This window comes from Capricornis sumatraensis, chromosome 8, assembly GCF_032405125.1.
Source record: "Capricornis sumatraensis isolate serow.1 chromosome 8, serow.2, whole genome shotgun sequence".
NCBI lineage: Eukaryota > Metazoa > Chordata > Mammalia > Artiodactyla > Bovidae > Capricornis > Capricornis sumatraensis.
Window position 1 is genome coordinate 100624124 of NC_091076.1, and position 25266 is coordinate 100649389.

The 25266-nt window shown below is 54.1% G+C and overlaps 2 protein-coding genes across 2 annotated transcripts; both read left to right on the forward strand.

Moving 5' to 3' along the window:
• The first annotated feature begins 11172 nt into the window (after window positions 1-11172).
• MYADML2 (myeloid associated differentiation marker like 2) lies at window positions 11173-12096 on the forward strand. Its single transcript, XM_068975852.1, has one exon. It carries the CDS (start codon window positions 11173-11175, stop codon window positions 12094-12096), a length of 924 nt encoding a protein of 307 aa, XP_068831953.1.
• Window positions 12097-15931: 3835 nt separating this feature from the next.
• On the forward strand, window positions 15932-20298 carry PYCR1 (pyrroline-5-carboxylate reductase 1). The gene is made up of 8 exons (XM_068977552.1): window positions 15932-15982; window positions 16403-16515; window positions 16774-16844; window positions 17547-17726; window positions 17977-18198; window positions 18508-18600; window positions 18749-18912; window positions 19722-20298. Exons 2-8 carry the CDS (start codon window positions 16449-16451, stop codon window positions 19885-19887), a joined length of 963 nt encoding a protein of 320 aa, XP_068833653.1. The 5' UTR covers window positions 15932-15982; window positions 16403-16448; the 3' UTR covers window positions 19888-20298.
• The last annotated feature ends 4968 nt before the right edge of the window (window positions 20299-25266 follow it).

Here is a 25266-nt window from a genome sequence, read left to right on the forward strand (position 1 = left end):
TAACATATTTTTTTTAAATAATGAAGAAAAGATAACAAAAGAGCCTCACCCTGTAGACGTGTTTATTTGAGGGGGCACTTTGCCTCCTTCACACCCCGACCTGACCCGGACCCCCTACAAACCCAGGGCAGCAGGGAGAAGCTGAGAAGGACTCCGGGGCCTCCTGACCTCCAACCCCTGCTCCTTCTATTCATCCTTTCCACACACAGCAGTAACGGGCCTATCTCAGACAAGCCCCCAGCACGGTTTTAAGCTCCCTTTCCTCTTTATTTTGATCTTGGGGTGACATTCACGCCACACCCCCTCCATTTCTAAGGGCATGACTCGGCATTTGTACATCTACAATGCTGTGTCTCGAACAGCAACCTCCACTTTCAAAACTTTATCGCAAAACACTCCCTACCCAGCTAGCACGTTCTTTGAAGTTTGTATTGTATTTATTTTCACAACATCACACATGCACATGGTCCAGAATTTGAAAGAGGCAGAATTTTGGAGGGTGAAAATTCTCCCTCTAGGCCAGCCCTTGGCTCTGCTTCTGTGGTTAGTCCCAGAGGACACAGCCTCCCCATAAACACATACACACACACACACACACACACACACACACACACACACACACAATCTTGTCCTTCCACATGTGACTGCACACCACACACTCATTGCCTGGTTTCTACCTCCCGCTGCAACTTGGGGCTGAAGAGAACATTCCCAGTCTTCAGTGAGCTCTGTGCTTTATACCCTCTTCAGGTACAAAGGGCCGTGTGACTAGTCTGTGTCAGCGCCACTGCACACAGGCTCACAGGCTGGCATCTCCATGGAGCCACCTCGAGGTGGCATGTGCATCAAAGATAGTGAGCCCCTGTGGGTTTTGTGACATACTGATAAGCACCCCCTCGGAAGGTGGCCAGGTCATGACTCTCCAACAGACCTGGCTTCCTCAGCGTTCCCTGCACTAAGTGCCCCACACACAGGACACCCTGATTCCCCCAGGTGCCCAACAAGTAGGTCTTATTACAAGCCTCAATTTGCAGATTGGGATACTGAGGCCCTGGGACTTCCGTGGTGGTCCAGTGGTGAAGACTCTGCCTCCCAATGCAGGGGACATGGGTTCGACCACTAGTTGAGGAGTTAAGATCTCCCACATGCCTTGAGGCCACTAAGCCCCCACCCCCCCACCTCCAGCCACAACAAAGGATCCCACATGCTGAAACTAAGATCTGATACAGCCAAATATCTTAATAAATATTAAAAAAGAAAGAAACTGAGGCCCAAAAAGGCTCTGTGAAGGGATAGAGGAAAGACTTGATGCAGCCAAATATCTTAATAAATATTAAAAAAAGAAAGAAAGAAACTGAGGCCCAAAGAGGCTATGCGAAGGGATAGAGGAAAGACTTGACACAACCAAATATCTTAATAAAAATTTTAAAAAAGAAACTGAGGCCTGAAGAGGCTATGTGAAGGGCAGAGGAAGGATTCATGCCTGGACCCTGCTCCTAGCCTCTGACCACCCAGCCTCTGTCAGGCAGCCTGCAGCTGGGAGCATCACAGAGACCCCATCTTCTCAACGGCCCCCCAAGACTGGGAGTATGCCCTGAGGTCTGACCAGCTCTGGACCCACCAAAGTTGGCTTCCCCAAGGGGAGCTTAAATGGCCCATTTGTGGTTTCTTGTTTGGACAGCTCCCGTGGGAGGCCACAGAGTCTCACTGACCCAGGGAGACAGTGAGGTCAGGGAGGGGTGTGGCCAAAGGCTGGAGATGAAAGAAGGGGGACCCTGGGGTGGCTGCTGGCTTGGGGAGCAGCCTCTTTGGAGGGGCATGAACAGGGTTCCCAGCATGACAGTGGGCTTCCAGTGGGAGAGGGGGCTCAGTTCAGTTCAGTTCAGTCGCTCAGTCGTGTCCGACTCTTTGTGACCCCATGAACTGCAGCACACCAGGCCTCCCTGTGCACCATCAACTCCCGGAGTTCACTCAAACTCATGTCCATCGAGTCAGTGATGGGGGCTGCTACTGCTACTGCTGCTAAGTCGCTTCAGTCGTGTCCGACTCTGTGCGACCCCAGAGACAGCAGCCCACCAGGCTCCCCCGTCCCTGGGATTCTCCAGGGAAGAACACTGGAGTGGGTTGCCATTTCCTTCTCCAATGCATGAAAGTGAAAAGTGAAAGTGAAGTCGCTCAGTCGTGTCTGACTCTAGCGACCCCATGGACTGCAGCCTCCCAGGCCCCTCCATCCATGGGATTTTCCAGGCAAGAGTACTGGAGTGGGATGCCATTGCCTGATGGGGGCTGGGAGGACCCAAAAGGGGCCTGGCCTTCACCTACTAGGGGAGACTTGCATGGAGGGAGGGGTCCATGCTTTGGTCAAAGCTGGGCCTCTGGGGGAGGGACCCCAGAGGCGCTGGCTGGAGGCCAGTTCTTTGTGCGGAGAAGGGCGGCAGGTGGTGACATCGGCACAGACAGGTGCCTTACCCTGTATGAGGTAGACTGAAAAGAGTAACAGGGTGGCTTTGTGTGTTTCGGGCGTGCCAGGCCCACTGAACATTATACTTGTGGGTTAGGCCCGATGGGATTTCACCAAATGAATAACTCCTTTCTCCCCATGTTCCTGATAAAGAAGGAAGGAGGCTTGGCTTACCTCCAGCATCTGTGCCTTACTGCGAGTGGTGTTGGTCAGTCGCTCAGTCGTGTCTGACTCTTTGCGACCCCATGGATCACAGCACACCAGCCTTCCCTGTCCTTCACCATCCCCCAGAGCTTGCTCAAACTCGTGTCCATTGAGTCAGTGATGCCATCCAACCGTCTCGTTCTCTGTTGTCCCCTTCTCCTCCTGCCTTCAATCTCTCCCAGCATCAGGGTCTTTTCTAATGATTTGGCTCTTCGTATCAGGTGGCCAAAGTACTGTGGGTACCATTGGCAAAATAAGCCTGGGATCCATAAGGAGAGTGAGTGATGCCAAACATGTAGTGTTCAGTGCATGATCAACGTGATAGACAGGAACTGTCTACCCTGACGTCCCAACTTCTTTTCTTTTTTTTGGCTGAGCCACATTGCAGGTAGGATCTCAGTCCCCCAACCAGGGATTAAACCCATGCCCTCTGGAGTGGAAGTGGCCAATTCTTTTTTTGTTGTTTTTAATTTAATTGTTTTGGCTACTTTGAGTCTTCATTGCTTTGCCAGGGCTTCCTCTAGTTACAGTGAGCAGAGGCTACTCTTCACTGTGGCACTCAGGCTTCTCATTGCAGTGGCTTCTCTTGTTGCAGAGCATGGGCTCTAAGGCCCGAAGACTTCAGCAGTACTGTGCTCAGTCTCTAGAGTGCATGCTCAGTAGTTATGGCACATGGGCTTAGCTGCCCCGAGGCATATGGAATCTTTCCAGACCAGGGAACAAACCTTTGTCCCCTGAACTGGCAGGCGGATTCTTAACCACTGAACCACCAGAAAAGTCCAGATCTTGGTCTCTTACACCGTCTCCAGTAACAGGAACCAGGGCTTCTTCGAAAACCCCTGATTGTAAGGCTGGCGAGAAATGCGCAGGATGAAACTGGGATATCTTGCAGTGCCTGCAGTGAGGAGGTGCTGAAAACAAACCCCAACCCCTACTGATGGGGTATGTCAGGGGACACTTGGAAGGCTTTGAGCAACAGAATAAAAAAATGTAGTTTTGGATTATAACCCAAAGTATAAAATGAATATCCTCAAGTCGATTCTGATATAAGTAAATAATTGAAGAAAGCTAAGTGGGGGAGAAAAGACCAACCTCTTTGCAGCATTCCAAATAATTTATGTCGATACTGTCCCCTCAAGGAGGGGGAGAATACACTCCCCTTAAGTGTGGGCCACAAGTGTAGGTCCCCTCCCCAGAGAGAACAGGATGGGAAGGGGGAGAAAGAAAGAGGAACTCCTCAGAGGTGACACCTGAAAGACACACCTCAGCCAAGTGATCAAGGGCAAAAGGTGAGGAGTCATGTTGAGAGCACAGCCCTGATGGGACATGATGAGAAGGGCACTTCCCCTCCATGGTCTTCCTCCCCAAACCCACAAGCCCAGACTAATAACGAGAAAAACATCAGACAGGCCAGCAGAGGGACAGTCTGTGCATCACTGCCCAGCCCTCCTCCAAACCATCGGGGTCATTCAAACCAAGAAAGTCTAAGAGACCCTCCTGGCCAAGAGCAGCTGAAGGAGACGTGACAACTACTCATCATGTGAGGTCACGACAGGTCCTGGAGCAGTCAGAGGGCATGAGGCTAAACCTGAGGAAGCCTGAATAAATGCTAATAATAATGTATTGATATGATATGCCAATGTCTCATTAATTGTAACAAATGTTCCAAAAGATGTTTCCAATAGAACACATTGGATGTGAGGAATATAGGAGCTCTTCCAGTCAATTTCTTCTCTGTGTCTACTGTTGTTCTAGAAAATAAAGTCTATTTTAAAATTTTGTAAAAGCAAGTGTTTTTTTTTGGCCACACTGTGTGGCACATGGGGTCTTAGTTCCCCGACCAGGGCTTGAACCCATGGCCCCCGCAGCAGAAGTGCAGTCTTAACCACTGGACCTCCAGGGAAGTTCTTTATTTATATTTTTTATTTATTTTAAAAAAATTTAAAGAAGCTTTTTTTTTATTTATTTATAAAAGAATGTAAACCTAACCATGTTTAGAACTGTAGCAAAATGTACTTCATTTATTTTTTAAAATTATTTTCTTTTCCTGGTTTAGGAAGTAATAGCTATTTCGTTTAAAACTGGGAAAATACTGAAAATCCAAAGAGCAGAAGCACCCGCTGCCCCACACCTTGGAGATGATGGCAGGGCATTCTCAGGCGTTTACCCAGCCTTTCTATCTTCGGATGCAGATGTGCCACGGGTCCTTTAGTCTCCCGCACTGCCCCTGTGGTCTCCTGCCTCGTCACCCTGCTCTTCTACAAGGTGACCTCAAGGCAGCCTGAGTGTACCTCACACGGATGTTCCTTAGTCTACTCACCACTCCCTACTGTTGAACTTTAGGTGATTTCCAGCCAAACTCACTTAAAATTTTGTTGGCATTTCCATAGTATGAGAAGCTGTCAATCCAGAATCACTGTGCTTCTGTAATTGTGACACATTAGCAAAAGCTCAAAAGCAGAAGACATTGTCGCCAAGCAGCCCAGTGGCCAACCAGCTGGGAGTCGGTGTCTAGACCCAGAAGCATGGCCCATGGCAGGGTCCAGGGATCCTCACCACGGGTCCAGCCACGAAGCGCTTCCCTTGACCACGGTGGGGCCCAGAGCTCCCCCGGGGCCTCATGGGTGGGCAGAACCCGACTGGCAAAGCAAAGAAAGATGGCTTTGCTGTGATTTGTTCTCAGATTCTCAAGGCCTCTTTCAGAAAAGGAGCTGATACTTTTTTTTTATTGAAATATAGTTGATTTACAATGTTGTGTTAGTTTCTGCTGTATAGTTAAGTGATTCGGTTATATATATATGTATCTATTCCTTTTTTATTTACTTGTAATTTAAGGATAATTGCTTAAAATACTCTGTTGGGTTCTACTATATACCAACATGAATCAGCCATAGGTATATGTATGTCCCCTCCCTTCTGAACCTCCCTCCCCCCCTCACACCCCCTCCCACCCCTCTAGGTTGTCACAGAGCACCAGATTTGAGCTCCCTGCATCATACCACAAATTTCCACTGGCTATCTAATTTTGTATATGGTTATGTATACATTTGAAAGCTACTCTTTCAGTTTGTCCCACCTTTTCCTTTCCCCTTCCTTCGTAATTCTGTCCTCTATGTCTGGGTTTCCATTGCTGCTCTACAGAAGGGTTCCTCAATACCACCTTCCCAGATTCCATATATATGCATTAATATACGCTATCTGTCTTTCTCTCCCTGACGTACTTCAGTCGTATAATAGGCTCGAGGTTCATCCGTCTTATCAGAACTGAGTCAAATGTATTCCTTTTTGTGACTGAGTGATGTTGCACTCTGTATATGTACCACTTCTTCTTTATCCACTTCTCTTTCAATGGATATCCAGGTTGCTTCCATGTCACAGCTGTGATGAACACTGGGGTACGTGTCTTTTTCAATTATCGTTTCCTGAAGGTATAGGCCCAGTAGCAGGATGGTTGGGTTATATGGTAGCTTTATTCCTAGTATTTTTAAGGAATCTCTATACCGTTCTCTGTGGTGGCTATATCAGTTTGCATTTCCACCAACAGTGCAAGAGGGTTCCCTTTCCTCCACACTCTCTCCAGCATTCATTGTTTGTAGATTTTTTGATGATGGCCATTCTGACTGGTATGAGGTGATACCCCATCCTAGTTTTGATTTGCATTTCTCTAATAATGAGCGAGGTTGACCGTCTTTTCAAGTGTTTATTAGCCATCTGTATGTCTTCTCAGGAGAAATGTCTGTTTAGGTCTTTGGCTACTTAAAAAACATTTTTATTTATTTGTTTATTTTTGGCTGTGCTGACTCGTCGTTTCTGCACGGCTTCGCTTTAGTTGCAGCAAGTGGGGGCTTCTCATTGCTGTGGTTTCTCTTGTTGTGGAGTATGGGCTCTAGGGCATGTGGGCTCTAGAGCACAGGTTTAATAGTTGTGGCGCACAACCTTAATTGCTCTGCGGCATGTGGAATCCTCCCAGATCAGGGATCGAATCTGTCTCTTGCATTGGCAGGCAGATTCTTTACCACTGAGCCACCAGGGAAACCCCTTCTGCCCACTTTTTGATTGGGTTGTTTGTTTTTCTGGTACAGAGCTGCATGAGCTGCTTGTATATTTTGGAGATTAATCCTTCCTCAGTTGTGTCATGTGATATTATTTCCTCCCATTCTGAGGGCTGTCTTTTCACCTTGTTTATAGTTTATAGTTTCCTTTGCTGTGCAAAAGCTTTCAAGTTTAATTAGGTCCCATTTGCTTATTTTTGTTTTTATTTCCAATGCTCTAGGAGGTGAGTAATAGAGGATCTTGCTGTGATTTATGTCATACAGTGTTCTGCCTATGTTTTCTTCTAAGAGTTTTATAGTTTCTGGTCTTTAATCCATTTTGAGTTTATTTTTGTGCATGGTGATAGGAAGTGTTCTAATTTCATTCTTTTATGTATAACTGTCCAGTTTTCCCAGCACCACTTATTGACGAGACCATCCTTTCTCCATTGTATATTCTTGCCATCTTTGTCAAAGATAAGGTGCCTATAGGTGTGTGGACTTTACCTCTGGGGTGTCTTGTTCCATTGGTCTATATTTCTGTTTTTGTGGCAGTACCATACTGTCTTGATGACTGTATGTATGTATTCTTTTTCCATTATGGTTTATTACGGGACATTGAATATAGTCCCCTGTGCTATACAGTAGGACCTTGCTGTTCACCTGGGAAGCCCACACATGGGCACAGCAGTCACTTAAGTGGGTCAGGAAAAGCTGGGCCCAGGAGAGGACTCAAGTCTGGACATAGCTCCCTAGTAGGCCCAAGCCAGATGGCTGATTGCAGTTCTAGGCATACCCATGCAAGCACAAGGTGGCTACTGGAAGCTGGGCAGCTCAGGCCAAGCAGCTTTAGTTTCTTCACATGGAGAAGGAAAGTAAGGATGCCAAAGGTGGGCACCTTGCTTCCCAGAGAGTTCCAACATATGGTACTGACTTTGGCTTGACTAGCATCTGAGATTCCCTCACTGAGGTCTCCCCCTCCACACCCACACACTGACCCCCATCCCCAGGACAGAACCCACTGCCATGTTCAGGCCTGCAGGCCAGCTACACCAGCCACAGCTCCCACCTGGTCAGACCCAGATGAAAGACTCCAGGCTCCGAAGGGCCAATTGGACTTCGAGTGGGGCCAGGTGGAGGGCTAGTTGGCATTCCTGGGCACTGCCGGACAGCCACGGACACGGGTCCCAGGATGCCACTTCACCTGGGCTCCATACCCTCACTCAGAACCTGGTGGCCCCAACCATTTTCAGGGGAGCTTCTCGGCCAGGCTTCCCAGGATGGTCATGTTGTCATGCCTCGCCTCTGCCCAGCATTTGTCAACCCATTTTTCAATTTGATTTCCAGGCTTCGTTGTGCCAGAAGATGCAGGCACAGGGCAGTGTCTGATAATGAGGAAGGGGACCAACTTCTGGTGGAGAAGGCCAGTCAGGTGCCTGTCTCACCCGCCACGCTGGCCACAGAGCGCCTGAGAGGCTGCTTCCTACCTGCACAGGTGTGCTGGTATCCCTGAGCACCCTGACACCCTAAAGTGCCCAAGGCTTCAGGTGCTACAACCTGAACCCCTTTGGTTGGGGGTATGAAGGGAATGGAAGCAGGGGCCAAGAGCACTGCAAGGCTGATGTCCCAAGGACAGTTTGTGTGGTTGAGAAATGTGGGCATGTTCACTGTTAGGACTCGCTGAGCTATGAGCTTGGGCTGAAGTTGGCACATGTCTGCTTGAGATAAACTAAACCATCCGCTCTGTGTAAGACTTCCTTTCAGGTTTCTCTGATCAGGGGGCAGAAAGGTCTGGAACCAGCTTGTCTGTACCCCTGAAGCCTAAGGCCCCGTGCTCCCCTCATTCCCTTGTCCAGGGTCAGGAGCACCCTGGAGCTGTGAATGCCTGGAGAGAGGAGGTGGGTTATCCTTCCTAAGGGGCTCCATAAAAAGTTTGCCTGGTGAGACCTCACTGCCCACTCTGCTCCACTGCAGTGTCTAGACAGTGTCTCAGAGAGCCTGCAAAGCCCCCAAACAGCAACAGGAATCCTGTGTTTACAATCACGTTAACTGTTCTGGAAACATCGCCAACAATCACGTTGTTGGATGACCAGCACAATTCAGCTTTTAAAGGGGGTGTGTGTTCATGGAGAACATTGCCCATAAGAAGCATAAAGGGATGCCAGGATGCCTGGGAGAATCACCGGGGCACGAGACATGGACACCACCCCAACCAGATGGTCAAACTTCTTACTCTGGATGTACACCCATTGTGATTCTCCTGACAGGTGACATCTCTCACATGGTTTTCCTGCCAAGGGCATTTAGCCAGGATCTAAACATGAGCAAACAGACAGAACACACTGAAAGACCACCAATAAAGCTGCCAGCTGGGATGTTTTTAAAAAATCAGTGTTATGAAATATATATTTGAAAAAAGAGAGACTATTCTAGAATAAAGGAAAGTGAGAAACATGACAGCCGAATGCAATGTATAATTCCAATTAAATCCTGGCACAAAAACTTTAACTGCTATAAGGTGTATTTTCAGGACAGGTGGGGAAACTGAAAGAACGCGTATTACGTGCTTAGTCGCTCAGTTATGTTCAACTCTTCACGACCTCATGGACTGTAGCCCATCAGGCTCCTCTGTCCATGGGGATTCTCCGGGCAAGAATACTGGAGTGGGTTGCCATTTCCTCCTCCAGGGGATCTTCCCAACCCAGGGATCGAGCCCAGGTTTCCCGCATTGCAGGTGGATTCTTTACCACTGAGCCACCAGGGAAGCCCATGACTGTGCATTAGGTGATCATTCTTCAATTTCCCAAGTGTGGCCACTGAGTTCAGGTTCTGCAGGAGAACGGCCTCACTCTTAGGTGTCCATGGAAGTATCTAGTGGAGAATTGTCACATTGCCAGAATTAATGTTTATTAGTTATTAATGGAGGTCTGGAGAAACAGCATGAACAGGGCAAAATATTAATAATTCTTGAATCTGGGTGAAAGACATATGAATGTTCATTGTGCTATTTTGAAACTCGTCTGTAAATCTGAAACTTTTCTAAATGGAAAGTTGGGGGAAATACACATAAGACTGTACTTATAATTGTCTCTCTGTGTCAGAAGGGATAGGTTCTAGGACCACCCCCAGTCCCACCACCAGGATACTAAAATCCATGGATGCCCATGTCCCTGTATAAAATGGCATAATATTATGCACTTCCTCTCATACACTTTATTTTATTTTTATTTATTTATTTATTGGCCACACCTTGTGGCTTTCAGGATTTAATTCCCCAACCAGGGACTCAACCCAGGGACACAAGAGTGGAAGTGCCAAGTTCTAATCAGTTGAACACCAGGTAATTCCTCTCCTCAATACTTTGAATCATCTCTAGGTAAATTATAATACCTAATAGAAAGTCAATATTCAGACAACTGAACCCAGGTGATAGAATTGATTGGGCCTGAACAAAAACTACTTTCATGGTCAAATTTTTTTTTTCCTTTTCAAAAACATTTGATATATTTTTAATATTTTATTTTAATACTTATTTATTTGGCTGCGCTGCCCTAGGTCTGGTTGCGGCATGCAGGATCTTTAGTTGTGGCACGCGAACTCTTGGCAGTGGTGTGTGGGATCTAGTTCCCAAACCAGGGATCAAACCTGGGCCCCTACATTGAGGAGGCCACAGAGTCTTAGCCCCTGGACCACCAAGGAAGTCCCTATTGTTAATATTTTAGGCTAAAAATGGGAGAGTTGAGTTTTTCCTAGGAGTTTACATGACTAGGAGGATCAAGTAAAAAGTTCCATTATAATCCCCACAAATAAAAGCTAAAACTCAGCCCCCAGGTCAGGGTGAAGAGAATGAGAGTGGGCACCTTCCGGAGGAGGGTCTCCACTCCCCTTCCCCACCACCTCCCAGGAATCAGAGCTGAGTGCTGGCTGAGGGACGGGGACAATGGGGTCCTGACACCATCCCAGCTCTGAACCAAGCCCCGTGGGCCTCCCAGATAGATCGCTGCCTCAGAGTGGCTGCTGCCCTCTTCTCCCTGTGCCCCTCCCCCACCATCGCAGCCCGAAGCTGTTCGAGCTGGGGCGCCTGGTCCCTTCTGCTCTTTTCCCTCCCCCTTTCCCCAGGCAGCAGAGCTGACTGACCGACAGAAGCAGGTGCTTCAGAGGCCCAGCAGCCAAGGGGTTAATGGCTGCGGCTTGGCGGGACTCAAGGGTCAGATGTCTCTCTGGGATGGGGACAGGCACTCAGGCTGCTATTCCGGGGCTCTGATCCCGGTCGCCTATTTATAGCACTGGGGGGGGCCTCAGCACCCCCCCACACACACACAGGCGGCCGAGAGCCTGCTCTGCTGCAATGTAACCGGCGGCGTCACCGTCACTGCCACTGCAGGCTGCCGGCACCTGCCACTGCCGCAGGAGACGGAGCCGAGAGAGACTCCAGGGTTTCCGGGCACTGTGTGAGGCGAGGACGCGGCCGGCCACATGGGCAGCACCATGGAGCCCCCCGGGGGCGGCTACCTGCACCTGGGTGCCGTGACGTCTCCCGTGGGCACGGCCCGTGTGCTGCAGCTGATCTTCGGCTGCACCACCTTCAGCCTGGTGGCCCACCGGGGCGGCTTCTCAGGCGTCCAGGGCACCTTCTGCGTGGCAGCCTGGGGCTTCTGCTTCGCACTCTCCGTCCTGGTGGTGGCCTGCGAGTTCACCCGGCTACATGGCTGTCTGCGCCTGTCCTGGGGAAACTTCACGGCGGCCTTCGCCATGCTCGCCACGCTGCTATCCGCCACAGCAGCGGTCATCTACCCACTGTACTTCACTCGGCTGGAGTGTCCGCCCGAGCCCGAGGGCTGCACGGCCAGGAACTTCCGCCTGGCAGCCAGCGTCTTCGCCGGACTCCTCTTCCTGGCCTACGCTACGGAGGTGGCCCTGACCCGGGCCCGGCCAGGCCAGGTGGCCAGCTACATGGCCACAGTGTCAGGCCTCCTCAAGATCGTCCAGGCCTTCGTGGCCTGCATCATATTTGGGGCGCTGGTCCATGATAGCCGCTATGGGCGCTACGTGGCCACCCAATGGTGTGTGGCCGTCTACAGCCTTTGCTTCCTGGCCACAGTGGCGGTGGTGGTCCTGAGTGTGCTGGGTCACACAGGGGGCCTGGGCTGCCCCTTCGACCGTGTGGTGGTGGTGTACACCTTCCTGGCCACGCTCCTCTACCTCAGCGCTGCAGTGATCTGGCCCGTCTTCTGCTTCGACCCCAAGTACGGTGAGCCTGGGCGGCCTCCCGACTGCCCAAGGGGCAGCTGCCCCTGGGACAGCCAGCTGGTGGTGGCCATCTTCACTTACGTCAACCTGCTCTTCTACGTCGCTGACCTGGCCTACTCCCAGAGGATCCGCTTCGTGCCCACCTTCTAGCATAACAGGTGGCAGCAGCCCACCCACCTCTGCTCTCCAGGGGCTTGCATCATGAGAGGACCCAGGTGAACCCATACCCGTGAAGACGAATTGGAGGGAGGCAGCCGAGAGAGCCATGCCTCGGCTTCTGGCAGTGCTCAGCGGTGCAGCTCAGGGAGGTACAGAGAGGGGGCAGAGAGGCAGAGAGGGCAGGAGGTCACGAACAGGTCACGGGGGAGCAGTCTCGCCAGGCAACTCCCACTCTATCTTTCTGTCTTTCTATCTCTCTGTTTCTGTCTCTCTCTCTTTTCCTCTCTCTCCATTTCCTGGCATGCCCTCCCTTAGTGCTGTCTCCTGTAACACATGAGAACCCTTTGAAGCAGGCACTCTTGTGAGCCACTATGCAGATGGGAACCTTGAGACCAGGATTACAAAGTTGGCCCAAAAGCCCATCAGTGTCTGGAGATCACATCTAGGTTGAGTCACCTAAGTAGAGTTGAAAAGCGACAATTCCCAGAGGTGTGGGAAGGGGTCAGAAGGGAACCCAGGAAGAGTGCCAGAGCCAGGTCCGTGGAGGGATGTGGGAAGCCAGTGCTTCCTCTGGCCTTGGGGAGGGGCAGTTTCTGGAACCCTGGAAAGATCCAGGCAGATGCCTTCCTGCTGGGGTATCTGTGCCCACACGAGGAGAAGGAGCCGGGAACTAGGACCCTGCCTTACCCACCTCTGGTGGTCACAGCCTCGGAAGCCGAACAAGGACTCTAGAGTGGTCGCATAGGGCAGCCTCAGCGAGCTAGAGACAGCGCAGGCTTGGAGGGGCCCATAGCAGCCAGCAATACTAGGAATACTAGCACGCTAGGAAGACACTGGGTTCTCGCCCACCAGGGAGTCACCACTGAGCCCCCAGCGTCTACCCTAAAGTAGCAGCTTCTGCCGTACCTGCCAAGGACCTGGGGGGCCTGGCCTGGGGCAGCCCTGATCCCGAGGAGGACCAGCTTGGGGCGGCCACTGAGCCACGAACCTGGGTACCAGACACCCCCTGGTGCTCACAGACCAACGACCTCCGCTCAAGAGTTCCTTTGCCTGTTAGCGGACCACCAAGCCTGCTGGGGCCACTGCTCTCCACACTCCAGCCAGCTTCTCCCACTCAATGGCCCAGACTGGGCCAGCTTGGAGCAGACCACTAGCTGCCCAAGTACAGTAGCTGCTCAGCCCATAGCCTGGGCCAGGGCCTTGAGCAGGAAATAAACACCAACACTGATTTGCACTGAGTAGTTTCTGCTAAGGGGGTGGTGGCCAGAGGGGGTGGTGGCCACCTGCACCTCCTGGGCCATCTGCCAGAATGTTCCCAGAGAAGAGCCTAGACTAGACCTGGCTGAGGAAGGAGGCAGCCGTGGGTGGGGAGGGGGGTGCTGGGATACTGGGTGGTGGGGGGCAGCCTCCTCAAGAAGTAGTGGGTGACAACAAGGGGAAGATGGGGGTGGGGAGTTCTCAGCACTCACCACCACCACTGGGGTTTCCAGGGGTCCTGGGCATGGCAGTGGGCAGAGGGGCCACTACACTCGTGGTAGCAGAGCCCAAGCAGCTTTTAGGCACAGGGTCCGAGGGCTCCCTGTGCTGGCACCATGCACAGTGAGAGAGACATGTCCTGTCTGCCCACCAGGGAGGGCACACACACAGGGGCCCTTCACCTGCAGAGGCCCAAGTTCAACAGCAGATCCAGGAGAGGGCAGGAGCCCCTGTGTCCCAAGGTGTCCTGATGGCCCTGCTGACTAAGGAGGGTGGGGGTTGGGAGCATGTTGCTAGGTGACAAAGGCGCCTACAGGCCACACCCTTCCCAGCCCACAGGGAGGCCTTTAACAGTTTTCCTTCCTTTTCTAACCCAGTTTCTGAAATGAGTTATCTGTCACGCGTCCCCAGTTTGTTCACTGCCCTGTGATCTTCTGCTCCCAAAGCTCCATCCACTCTAAATTTCAAAGGTCCTGAGCGGGGTGACAGAGGAGGAGAGGGGTTCCAGGGCTCAAGATAAGCGTAGCAGATGTCCTCCGTCTCCCAGGAGGCTGCACTGGGGAATGTCCTCATGATATTCACTCCTTGGATCAGAGGACTCTTTCTTTTTGGAGGAAGGAGTTATGTGTTGTTGTCACGTGAAAAATAATGCTTTTTAAAGGACAGACTTTGTTCTCTGATGATATGTGCGTGCGTGAATGCTAAGTCGTTTCAGTCACGTCTGACTCTTTGTAACCCCATGGAATGTAGAATTCTATGGCTCCTCTAGCCATAGAATTCTCCAGGCAAGAATACTGGAGGGGGTTGCCATGCCTTCCTCCTGGGGATCTTCCATACCCAGGATCGAACCTGGGTCGCTTGCATTGCAGGCACATTCTTTACCCACTAAGCCACCTGGGAGGCTCCCTCTCTAATAACATACAGTCAAAACATGGTAGGATCCCCGGCTTTGCATCTATGTATTTGAGCCTGGGCCACTCCCTGAGCAATCCACTTTGGACTGGAACTTACAACAGCTCCTCCCTCAGAGGATGAGGACTGAACGCCACGATAAACACAAGGAGGCCTGAACATCTGCTGTGTACACGAGCTCACTGCACAGTGGTCTGGTGGTGTCAGTGTTGGTCATTATTATGTCAAGAACTCAGCCCTGCTTTCTGGGGCACAAACATCCAAATGCATTGAAATTACATTTCAGAACAGCTTGTCATCATTTAAGATACAGAACCAAAAAAAAAAAAGCAGCGCATCCCCTCCCCTGGTAGGGGATGGGTTGTCAATGAGGATCACTTCTTACTTTTGCTTTTAACTTTGCTACTAACTGGGACTCCAGACTATTCTGAACCACAAAAGCAAGCTCAGTTCAAATGAGCCCTGAGCATGTCCTTCACAAAGATAACTAGAGATCTTTTGAGAATCTTTTGAGAATCCAGGGCTGAAAGATTTCACAGACCCTGCAGACAAGATGTCAAGAAATATGGGGTGCTCTGTGGGAACTTGGGCCATTAGGAGGTCATCTTCCTCTATCTACTGGCTGACCACTACCCACCCTGAGAGTCTGTTTGGGGAGGGTCACGATGGTAATAGGCCAGTGACCCCCAGAGCCATGTAGTTTTAAAAGGGCACCTGAGCCTGAGACTAACAGAGGGAAAACTGTAGTGAGGAAGGAAAGGGTACAGATCTCAAGGGGAGGGACCTGGACTTCCCAGGTGCCTCCCAGTTTTGAGATTCGGAGAAAGCCCGGGGCTGTCTCTCCAGTTTCCACACCTCCGATACAATTAAAAAAAAAATTTCAGTGACAAAATACAGTATCAAAATAGTGTTATACCTTAAATGCTATTTGATAAATTGTTTTCAATCCCCGCTTCCCGAAAATAAAGCAAGAAGCCTAGCAAGTAATTAAAAAAAAAAAAAAACCATTACAAGAAAGAAAGGAAAAAAATCCTAGCTAGTTGTACTCTTCCATACTCCATGATCAAGTTAATAACATGTCTGGATTCACAACGAGCGAGAGCCGCGTCCGTGTTCAAACTACAGGGCCCCACGAGGGGAGCCGAAGCCCAGGGCCGCTCTTTGAGAACCCGGCTCCTGTCGCCCCTCCCCCGCCGCTCTCGGTCCCCAAGCGCGGTCCGGGTTCGGGTGGGTAAGAGTCCGGAGCCCTGGCTGTGGGTAGCGGGATGCGGGTTCTCGAGCGCAGGGGCGACTGGGCCTAGGGGGCGGGGGCGGGGGGCCCGGGCTAGCGGATGATGCAACTGCCCCTTGGCACCTCCCGCGCTCCTGGATTGGTCGGCTCCAAGGCGGCCGCGCCGCGGATTGGCTGGAGCGGCGGAGGTGGGGGCCCCCGGGAGTGGGTGCCGCGTGGCGGGCGCGGCGCTGCAGACTGGGGGGCGACACGTACAGGGTAACTGAGTTATCGGGGGCCAGGCTGAAGTCGGGCTTGGGCGGGTGGTGGTACTCCGGGAGGGAAATGTGGGTCTGTGCCCTCGCCTTCGGCCTGGAGGGGGCTCGGACCTGGGGAGGTGTGGGCGTGGGGAGCGGATTCGAGCGTGGGTGCGTCGGGGCGCAGATGATTCGCCTCCCCACCCCAAGCAGCTGCCGACCTCTTCCGGAGGCGGGCGCGCCTCTCCCTGCTCCCTGTGTCCGGGACCCTCGGGAACCGATCGGGAAGCCGCGGTGGGCGGGGCACCGGAGTAGGGGAGTTAGACTGGCTGATAGGGCGGGGGCGGGGGACTCCCGTTGGCGGTGGAGTGGCCAGAGCTGGCACTGTCTGCCTAACTTCTTGGGCTGGATTCTGCCCCATCGTCCCGCCTTGTTCTTGCAGAGCCGGTGCCAGCTGAGAGGGCGGTGGGCGCAGACCTCCAGACACCATGAGTGTGGGCTTCATCGGCGCTGGCCAGTTGGCCTTTGCCCTGGCTAAGGGCTTCACAGCAGCAGGTAGGCTCTACGGCCAGGAAAGGACAAACGTAAGAGGGTGGGCCGGTTACCCTTCCCCAGGCTGGGAGGTGAAGAGGGAGTCGGAATAACATGCCTCATTTGAGCCCTGTGGGAAACGGTAGCCTTGAGAGTAAGGCGGTGATTGCTGTTTTACCCTGGAGTGGGGGTGGGGGGCTGGGGGGTGGTTCTGTTCTTCCTGGGAATGTGGGGGAGGGATGCCAGACCTGGCCTTGAGGGAGGGACTGTTGTCTCTTGCAGGTGTTGTGGCTGCCCACAAGATAATGGCCAGTTCTCCAGACATGGACATGGCCACCGTTTCTGCCCTCAGGGTAGGTGCAGGGTTGGAGGGTGACTGGGCGGCTGTCCCTCTGGAGGTTGGTCAGTATTTCTGGAAGCCAGTGACAGCCTTGACCCTGGAAGACTAGGAGTAGGGGCCCCAGTGGGCGGCACCATGCTGCAGTCCCCCATGCCAATGAGAAGAGGGTCCCTGGGCAAGACTATCTTAAAGACTTGGGACCTTCATCGGGCACATGCGCAGCTGGTGGGGAAAGGGTGCTGGTCAGGAATGTGTTTCCCTGAGTGGAGCCCCCACAGGGGTCACAGTCACAGTGTGGGGGCCAGGACTAAAATCCAAGGGCTGAACGCAGCTTCAGTTTGGTATAGTTGAATGAGGGCTCCAAGAGTGCTGGCAGGTTCCCAGCTTAAGACCACTATCTACAGCACTACTCACACCTGCAGCGCACAGGGCAGGGGTCTAGGGGCTACAGAGCCAGGTGGCCCAGACTGCGGGCAGTTTCCCTTTTCCATCCACAAAAGGGTTACCTTTCAGAGCAGAATGCTTCTCCACCTTGGGGTGGGAGTGGCAGAGAATGTCAGCGCCCCATGCCCTGAGCCGCTAGCCCTGCCATGCCGACATTCCCAGAATCCTCTATGATGAGGGGCTACGTGAGGGGCTTTTGGCCTGGGGGGCACCCTGCGGGGGCCAGCCAGCCACGAATCACAGGCTGAGCCTGCCTGGACGCTCCCTGCAGAAGATGGGAGTGAACCTCACGCACCACAACAAGGAGACCGTGCAACACAGCGACGTGCTCTTCCTGGCAGTGAAGCCACACATCATCCCCTTCATCCTGGATGAGATCGCCACGGACATTGAGGCTCGGCACATCGTGGTGTCCTGTGCAGCCGGTGTCACCATCAGCTCCATCGAGAAGGTGGGCACTGCGGCTCGAGGCTGGCTCGAGGGTTTGGAGATGGGGCAGATGTGTGCGCTGCAGAGGGCTCAGGAGTCCCGGCCTGCTCCACACCTGGGGTCCCCCACCTGTGAAGTGGGTGCACTGATGCAGCCCGTAGAGCTCAGGAAGTGTTCGGTTGGGTGAGTTGGGTGAGCACATTCACACCCACATCCAGCACAGCCCGCAGGGCAAGGGTCTGGGATGGACACACAGCTGGTTTCTCCTCCAGAAGCTGACAGCATTCCAACCAGCTCCCAAAGTCATCCGCTGCATGACCAACACGCCAGTCGTAGTGCGGGAAGGGGCCACAGTGTATGCCACAGGCACCCACGCCCAGGTGGAGGACGGCAGGCTCCTGGAGCAGCTCATGAGCAGCGTGGGCTTCTGCACGGAGGTGGAGGAGGACCTGATTGATGCCGTCACAGGGCTCAGCGGCAGTGGCCCAGCCTACGTGAGAACTGGGGAAGGGCAGGGGCAAGTAGGCAGTTCCCAGGACCTCAGGGCATGTCTCCCATCTTCCACCCCCCTCCTTGCTCTGGGCTCCTGCGGGCAGAGCTACTACAGACCCACCGCACACAGTGGTTCTCAACTACTGCCCACCAACTCAGTCATTCACACAGCAGCTGTTCATAGAGCTCTGGCTGGGCAGTGGGTAGGGCACGGGGAGCCATGAGGTTCCCTGGGGTTGCTGTTCTAAGCAGTGCCCGGAGAAAAATGAGAATGGGCCCGGGACAGCAGCTTAAGCACTTTCTCCCTGCAGGCATTCACAGCCCTGGATGCACTGGCTGATGGAGGCGTGAAGATGGGACTTCCAAGACGCCTGGCAGTCCGCCTCGGGGCCCAGGCTCTGCTGGTTAGTGTTTTTCCTGACCCTCTGGTGGGGGGCACTCCTTGCCAGGACCAAGACTGGTGCATTGGGGGGATGGTTGGAGAGTCAGTGGGTGTGGCTGGGAGGGGGGGTCAGTACCCTCACAACCTTCAGCCCCTCTGTCTGGCTTTAGGGGGCTGCCAAGATGCTACTGGACTCTGAACAGCACCCAGGCCAACTCAAGGACAACGTCTGCTCACCAGGCGGGGCCACCATCCATGCCTTGCATGTGCTGGAGAGCGGGGGCTTTCGCTCACTGCTCATCAAGGCCGTGGAGGCCTCCTGCATCCGCACACGGTGGGCCTCAGCCACTGCCCACCCACTCTGTCACTGGCTCAGCAGATGGTTATCAAGCTTTGCCCTGGCAGTGGGCAGGGCACGGGGAGCCCTGGGGTTGTAGCGTACAGCATCCCTCACCATCCCCCATCATGCTGTGAGGAGGCGCTGCCTCCCGGGCCCAGGCTGTGCTCCTCATTGTTTCATCACTTGTGGCCTTTTGACCGGGGTGGTCATCCAAGCCAGGGAGGCAGGCCAGGAGGAAATCTCTGTGGGGCTGACGATACCACCTTCTTCTTGGCCTTGCGGGGAGAGTAAGAGATGCGCGAGAGGTACTGGCACAACGTCAGCACAGTCAATGAAAGCTGAAAGAGCAGGGGACAGACCAGGTGTGGCATCTTGGCTCAGAGTCCCTGTTGCAAGTTCAGGTCTGCGGGATGGACAGGCCTGTTTCTCAGCATCCCGCCTGCCCTCCAGTCCAAGCCCCCAGGTTTCTCTACCACTGTCTGACAGTGAGGCTAGAACATAGCATTGCCCTCTGGGTGCCAGCCTGCAAGGGAGGCAGATGAGGCCCATGTCCCGTGCTCAGGGCCGAGACGGTTCCATGTCTCAGGTGCTGCTGGTAGATTTGGTGACCCTGAGCTGACCTGAATGGGGTGAGTGGCAGATGGATGGCAGTGTAGGGGAGGGGTCACTGACAAAGGCCCTGAGGTAGGAGTGACAGCGCAGCAGCTCCCTACTGGAAGCCATGGACTTCCTCCCACTTCCCTCTTGGGCCCCTGAGCTTGGAAGGAGATGGGGCCCTGGATGCATCCCTCCTGTCTTCCCAGAGAGCTGCAGTCCATGGCCGACCAGGAGAAGGTCTCACCAGCTGCCATCAAGAAAACCATCCTGGACAAGGTGAAACTGGACTCCCCTCCCGGCGCCTCGCTGGCCCCTTCTGGCTACTCCAAGCTACTGCCCCGCAGCATGGCCCCAGCAGGCAAGAAGGACTGAGGGGTCCGACCTGCCTGTGGGCCACTCTCCGCCTTCTCTTGGGCTCACAGCTCTTGCACTGGGAGTATCTAGCCCCAGGCTACACAGGGTGTCCTCATGTTGATCCATACTGCCCATGGCTTGGTCCACTCGGATCTGCGAGTCATAGCCAGGAACGGGGCACATCACCTCCCAGTGGGAACCTGCATGGTCCCCCAAGTGCGTCCTGGTCCAAAGCAAGGATTCTCTGGCCTCAGCCTCCCGATTCATCCGTCCCCAAACCACGTCGGGACCACCTTCCTCCAAAGCTCAGGAGGCTTGAGGGGGCTTTACCCTCCCCACTCAGCATTAGCTGGCTTCAGCTCTAGTACAAAGGTCAAGGCCCCACCCCTCCCCACCCCCACCACAAAGGCCCACCCAAGGAGAGCATCTGCCCTTTCCCCACTCACACCTCTTTCCTCAGTGTGGGAAGGACCTGAGGGTCCCTGACATCCCGCAGAAGGGCGCATGGTTCTTGGCCAGCAGGACATTTGAGAAGAAGGCTCTTCAGGTGGTTGGACTTCTGAGGCCCCAACACTCACGCCATCATCTCCCTTTCCTAGCCTGACCCACAGACGCTGTCAGCTCTGTCTCTTAACTTTTTAGGTTAAATAAATTGGTTTCCAGCCCCAATGCCTGGACTTGCAACTTTGTCCCCTCGTGGGGAGGGAGGCTCCCACCTGTGCCGGAGGGTCATTGCTGTCTGGTATAACATTGAAGGCTGGCTGCCCACATTTCCAGAGCCCTACATTCTAAGGCAGCCAGCCTGGCTGGTGGGGCTGAGTCTCCCAGTGAGCAGAGCACAAGAGGGCTTCTGGGGAAAGTCCCTAGAGGCATGATTGGAAGCTGGCACCATAGCTGGTCTTGGCAGGCCCTGCTGTGGTGGGGAGGGGTATCAGCCTCAGCACTCTGCACCTTTTGGTTTGGTGGGGGCTGGTGGAGACAGATGTCTCCCCAGCTCACCCAGGCAAGGCCAAGGGCAGATAAAGAAGGAGCCCCTTAGGAAGATGTGTTAGAGTTCTTCAGAGGAATAACCAGTAGGAGATGGCATATATATATATATATAAAAACAGGGTTTATCTTGTTTTATATATGTTGCAAAGCTCATATCATGATCTATCATGAGAAATTGGCTCACAATTATGGAGTCAAGCAGGCAGGTTGGAGACCCGCAGAGAACCAGTATTTTGATTTGAAGGCCATCAGGCAGGGAGAACTGATGTAGGCAGGTGAGGTCTGAAGTAGGCTGATGGACAATTCTTACTCTGCAGAGTCAGTCTTCTATTCAGGCCTTCAACTGCTCCAGTGATGCTCACCCACATAAGGAGGGCAATCTGCTTTATTGATTAAAATGTTAATTTGGTCTAATGTTGAAGTCTACTGATGTACATGTTACTTTCATACAAAAATACCCTCGCAGAAGTAGTATCTGATCACCTCATGGCCCAGTCAGGTTGACTTAAAATTATCTATCATCAGAGGCCCACAAGATCAGAGGAGCTGCTGAGGGTCAGAACCTTTTCTGGGGCCAAGAGGGCTCACATTTGTTTGATGAACAGTTGCTAAGCATAAAGACAAGGCCCCTTGTCTCCAGAGGTTCACACTCACACACACCTGAGTGAGTATGTCAGAGGAGCAAGACTGGGCATCTGTAGGGTGTTGGTGGGGGGGCATCCAGGTAAAGCGATGGGTCCTGGGAGGGTGAGGGAAGGGGACCAGGAGAGCCCCTGGGCAGAGGTTTTCCAGGAACCGCATTGCAAGGTCTCAGCTCTGGTTCATTTCCTTCCCCTGGGCCCACTTAGAACCAAAGCCCTGTGCAAATGTGGTGGGTAAAGAGAGCACTCTGGGGACAAGGACATGGCCTTCCAAATCTACAGGAGACAGAAAAGACAGCGGTTACGGGGCAAGACGACCGCAGTTAGGGCTTCCCTGGTGGCTCAGGTGTAAAGAATCCGCCTGCCAGTGAAGGAGACACAGGAGACTCGGGTTCGATCCCTGGGTTGGAAAGATCGCCTGGAGGAGGAAATGGCAACCCACTTCAGTATTCTTGCTTGGAAAATGCCACAGACAGAGGAGCCTGGTGGGCTACAGACCATGGGGTCACAAAGAGTCGGACACAACTGAGCACGCACGCACACAAGGGGCAAGACTATACCCCCTTGTCCCTGTCAGGGTGGCCTCCAGAGTCCCAGTCACTCCCCACGTACCAAGTGCCCAAGGCCCTCCTGAGGCCTGGAATCCCTGCAGGGCCCCCCTAGGGCATGAGCCCCTGGCACTCCATGCTGGTGGGTAGAAGCATGAGTGGGCTATGGGCCTCACCTGACAGAGTAATTGACAGTGCACGGAGACCCTGGCACCATCCCTTGGGGGAAACATGTCCTGGAAGAGATGGTCCCACAGACCGCACATCTGCCCAGGACCAAACTTCTCCTTGACTGTTCCCTTCAAGTCAAAGTCAGTCTCACTGTTGGAGCGCCTCCTGTGTGTCAGGTGTCTACCAATAAGATGAGGGGGTCTTGCTGCTCCCACACGTGCCCTGGTCTGGCGTTTGAAGAAAGCCAGAAGATGGTTCCAAAGTAAGGAATCACCTGTCACAGCCTCGGAGGAGGCACAGGGATCCAGACGAGCTTTGCAACAAGCTTTGTGCTACCCCGTGAAGAATACACTGGGTTTCAGCCAGCAGGTCTGTGAACCTTGATTCCAACCACCAAAGGCCAGAAGTGGGGAAGTGTGGCAGAGTCATACAAGCCTGAGAAAGGGTGTGATGTGGGGAGAATGCTATGAAGTGTTTGGTATCCTGCAAGAAGTGACACCTGTGGAAATCCCTGCAAGTATGAGCAGGGACAGAAGAGCCTGAAGCTGGTGGTGAGGATGCGAGAGGTCCAAGACCTCCTTCTTGGCCTCAGGGGCAAGTCTTTGTGGCCTAGTACATTGTGAGACTCAGGCTACACCCAGTACAGGGGACACGCCTTGCCCTTAAAGAACACAGACAGGATGATAAGACAAACACATGCAACCCTGCAAAGTAGGTGACAAGGTCCTGTGGGATTCTGAGGGAATTAGAGTCTGGGAGAGAGAGCTGCTAACACCTTGTTGTCTCCTGGCTTTGGGGGCCTCCTGGGTTGGCCTCCATCAGTGGCACTGAATTCCCCTGAGGACAGGCAACCTCTCACTCACCCTTCTTTCAGCTCACCTGATCCCTCTGACCTGCCTGGCAGGGTAGGTCCCCCTTCCTGGCTTTTCATTTAAGAAGGTAAATCCAGAATTTCAAGGTAGAAATTGGATCCCTTCAATTTCCCGTCTGCCTTTTGTCACCTTTTTCTCTGGGAATTTTGAAGAGCCGTGAGAACTTAGAGAAAGTTCAGGAGCAGACATGGACCAGTGACCTGAGTTCCAGCCAGATGCTGATGAAACAGGAAAGGAAAGGTACAATTCCTACATCAACTGTTAATTCAACAGATGTTTACCCTTCACCCACTCTGAGCCAGACGTGTTCCAGGGACCACTTGAGTCCTTGTGAGGTCTCAGGATGTTGGGTGAAGACAGATTACACTACAGGAAGGATGCTGGAAGTGGCAGACAGACCTAAGTTTTGAATCCTGGACAAGCCCTTCACCTCCGGGAGTATATGGGTCTTCTGTGAGCCAGGCCAACGTTCCTGGCAGGGCTGAGGCCCGCTCCAGTTATGGAGGCAGTGCATGCAGAGTCTGACAGGCGGCATCAGAACTACCGTGAGAACCTTCTCCGTTATGCGTGGGACCTCTGATCCGCACCTGCACTCTGGACACGTGGCCCTTGAAATGTCCCGCACACAAGGCACAGGAAAATATTTGCGCAGGATAGCCAGGCCCCGCCTTGAAGGGGGCGTGGCTGGCCGGGAGCGCGCTCCTGGGCCAGTCCCGCGAGACCTCACCCACCGGGCGCGGCGCGCGTTGCCCAGGCGACGGCGCCCGGGCGCGCAAGCGCAGTGCAGGCGTGCCCCGCCCCCGCCGCCGCCGCCGCCGCACCTTCCCCTTTAAGCCCCAGCCGGTCGCGTTGCTGCTTCATGAATGGAGCCCACGTGACCAAACATCATGTGACGTCTGTGGAGCGGCGGCGGCGGTGGCTGTGGCGGCGGTGGCGACGGCGGCGGCGGCGGAGAATCCCGAGCCCCAAGCCTGGTCCAGCCCGGCCTTCCCAGCGCGCTCGGCCCGGCCCGCGCAGGCGGCGAGCCCCTACTCTGGGCCCGGAGTACTCGCTCGGCCAGCCCAGCGCGGCCTCGGAGTGCCCGCCCCGCCCCGCCCCGGCCTCGGCCCGCCGGGCCCGCAGTGTGGTGGGTGAGTGCGGCGGCGGCCCGGTTAGGGCCGGACGGAGGGTGGCCAGGGATTCCAGGCCGGGGACGGGTGCTCGCGGGGCTGCGGCTCCTCCCGGCGGCGCGGGCCGGGTACTTAGGTCTTTTGGTCTGCCTGTGCCCTGCTGGCGGCCCATGCCTCGATTTCCCCACCGGTCAGGGGCAGTTCCTGGCTTCTGAGCCGGGGGTAATGGGGTGGGCGCAGGGGCGCTCAGGGGCAGGGCGGGGCTTGTTCTGGGCTGGCTAGGTAAAGCCGGGCGTCCTGGAGGGAGGGGCGGCCTGGGTGGCGGGAGGAAAGGGTGGGGTCGAGCAGGGCGCCCAGGGCTCCGCGGAAGAGCTCGGCGGCCCCGGCCTGAGCTGCTGATTCATCAGGTGTCTGTGTCAAGGCTTCCTTGGCGCGGGGTCTTTGGCAGGCTGGGGGCAGGAGGCGGCACGTGGGGGGCGGGCTGGGAAGACCCTGCCCGCGCCGGCTTCACTCCGTCACACGCGTGCCAGAGCCCAGAGGGAGACTTGCTGAGTCATCAGCATGAGGTCACTAGATGCTTGTCCTAATGCCTGGGGGGATTTCAGCTTGGGGCCTGAGAGGCCGGGAAACGAGGGGTGAGAGGGAAACCGTGGGAAGTTAGAAGGGGGCAGGCCCCAGGCTGGGGCGCCTGCTTAAGTTTGGACTGATACGAGTTTACGATAGGAGAGTGAGGAGTAAACGGAGCAGTCACGGTGCAGGTTATCCCGGGGTAGAGGGTGAAACCCCTGGTGTGTCCATCCCCTCCCAGGCAAGCTTTTCTCAGGCTGCTGGTCCCTGACCCGCCTCTGGGACAGTTCCCCAAACTGGGAAATAGTTCTGAGAAGAGGGGAGGAGCTTAGGGGGGGCCGTCCTAGCGGGCTGGGAAGTAGGCTTTCCCTGTGGCTGGCGTGGTTGGCCAGGCCCAGCTGTCTCAGGTGGGAAGACATGAGGCAGTGGGAGAAGGAGGGGCGCCTGTACTTGAGTCCTCGGTGACAGTGGACAGTTCAGGGGGCAAGTCAGTGCAGCT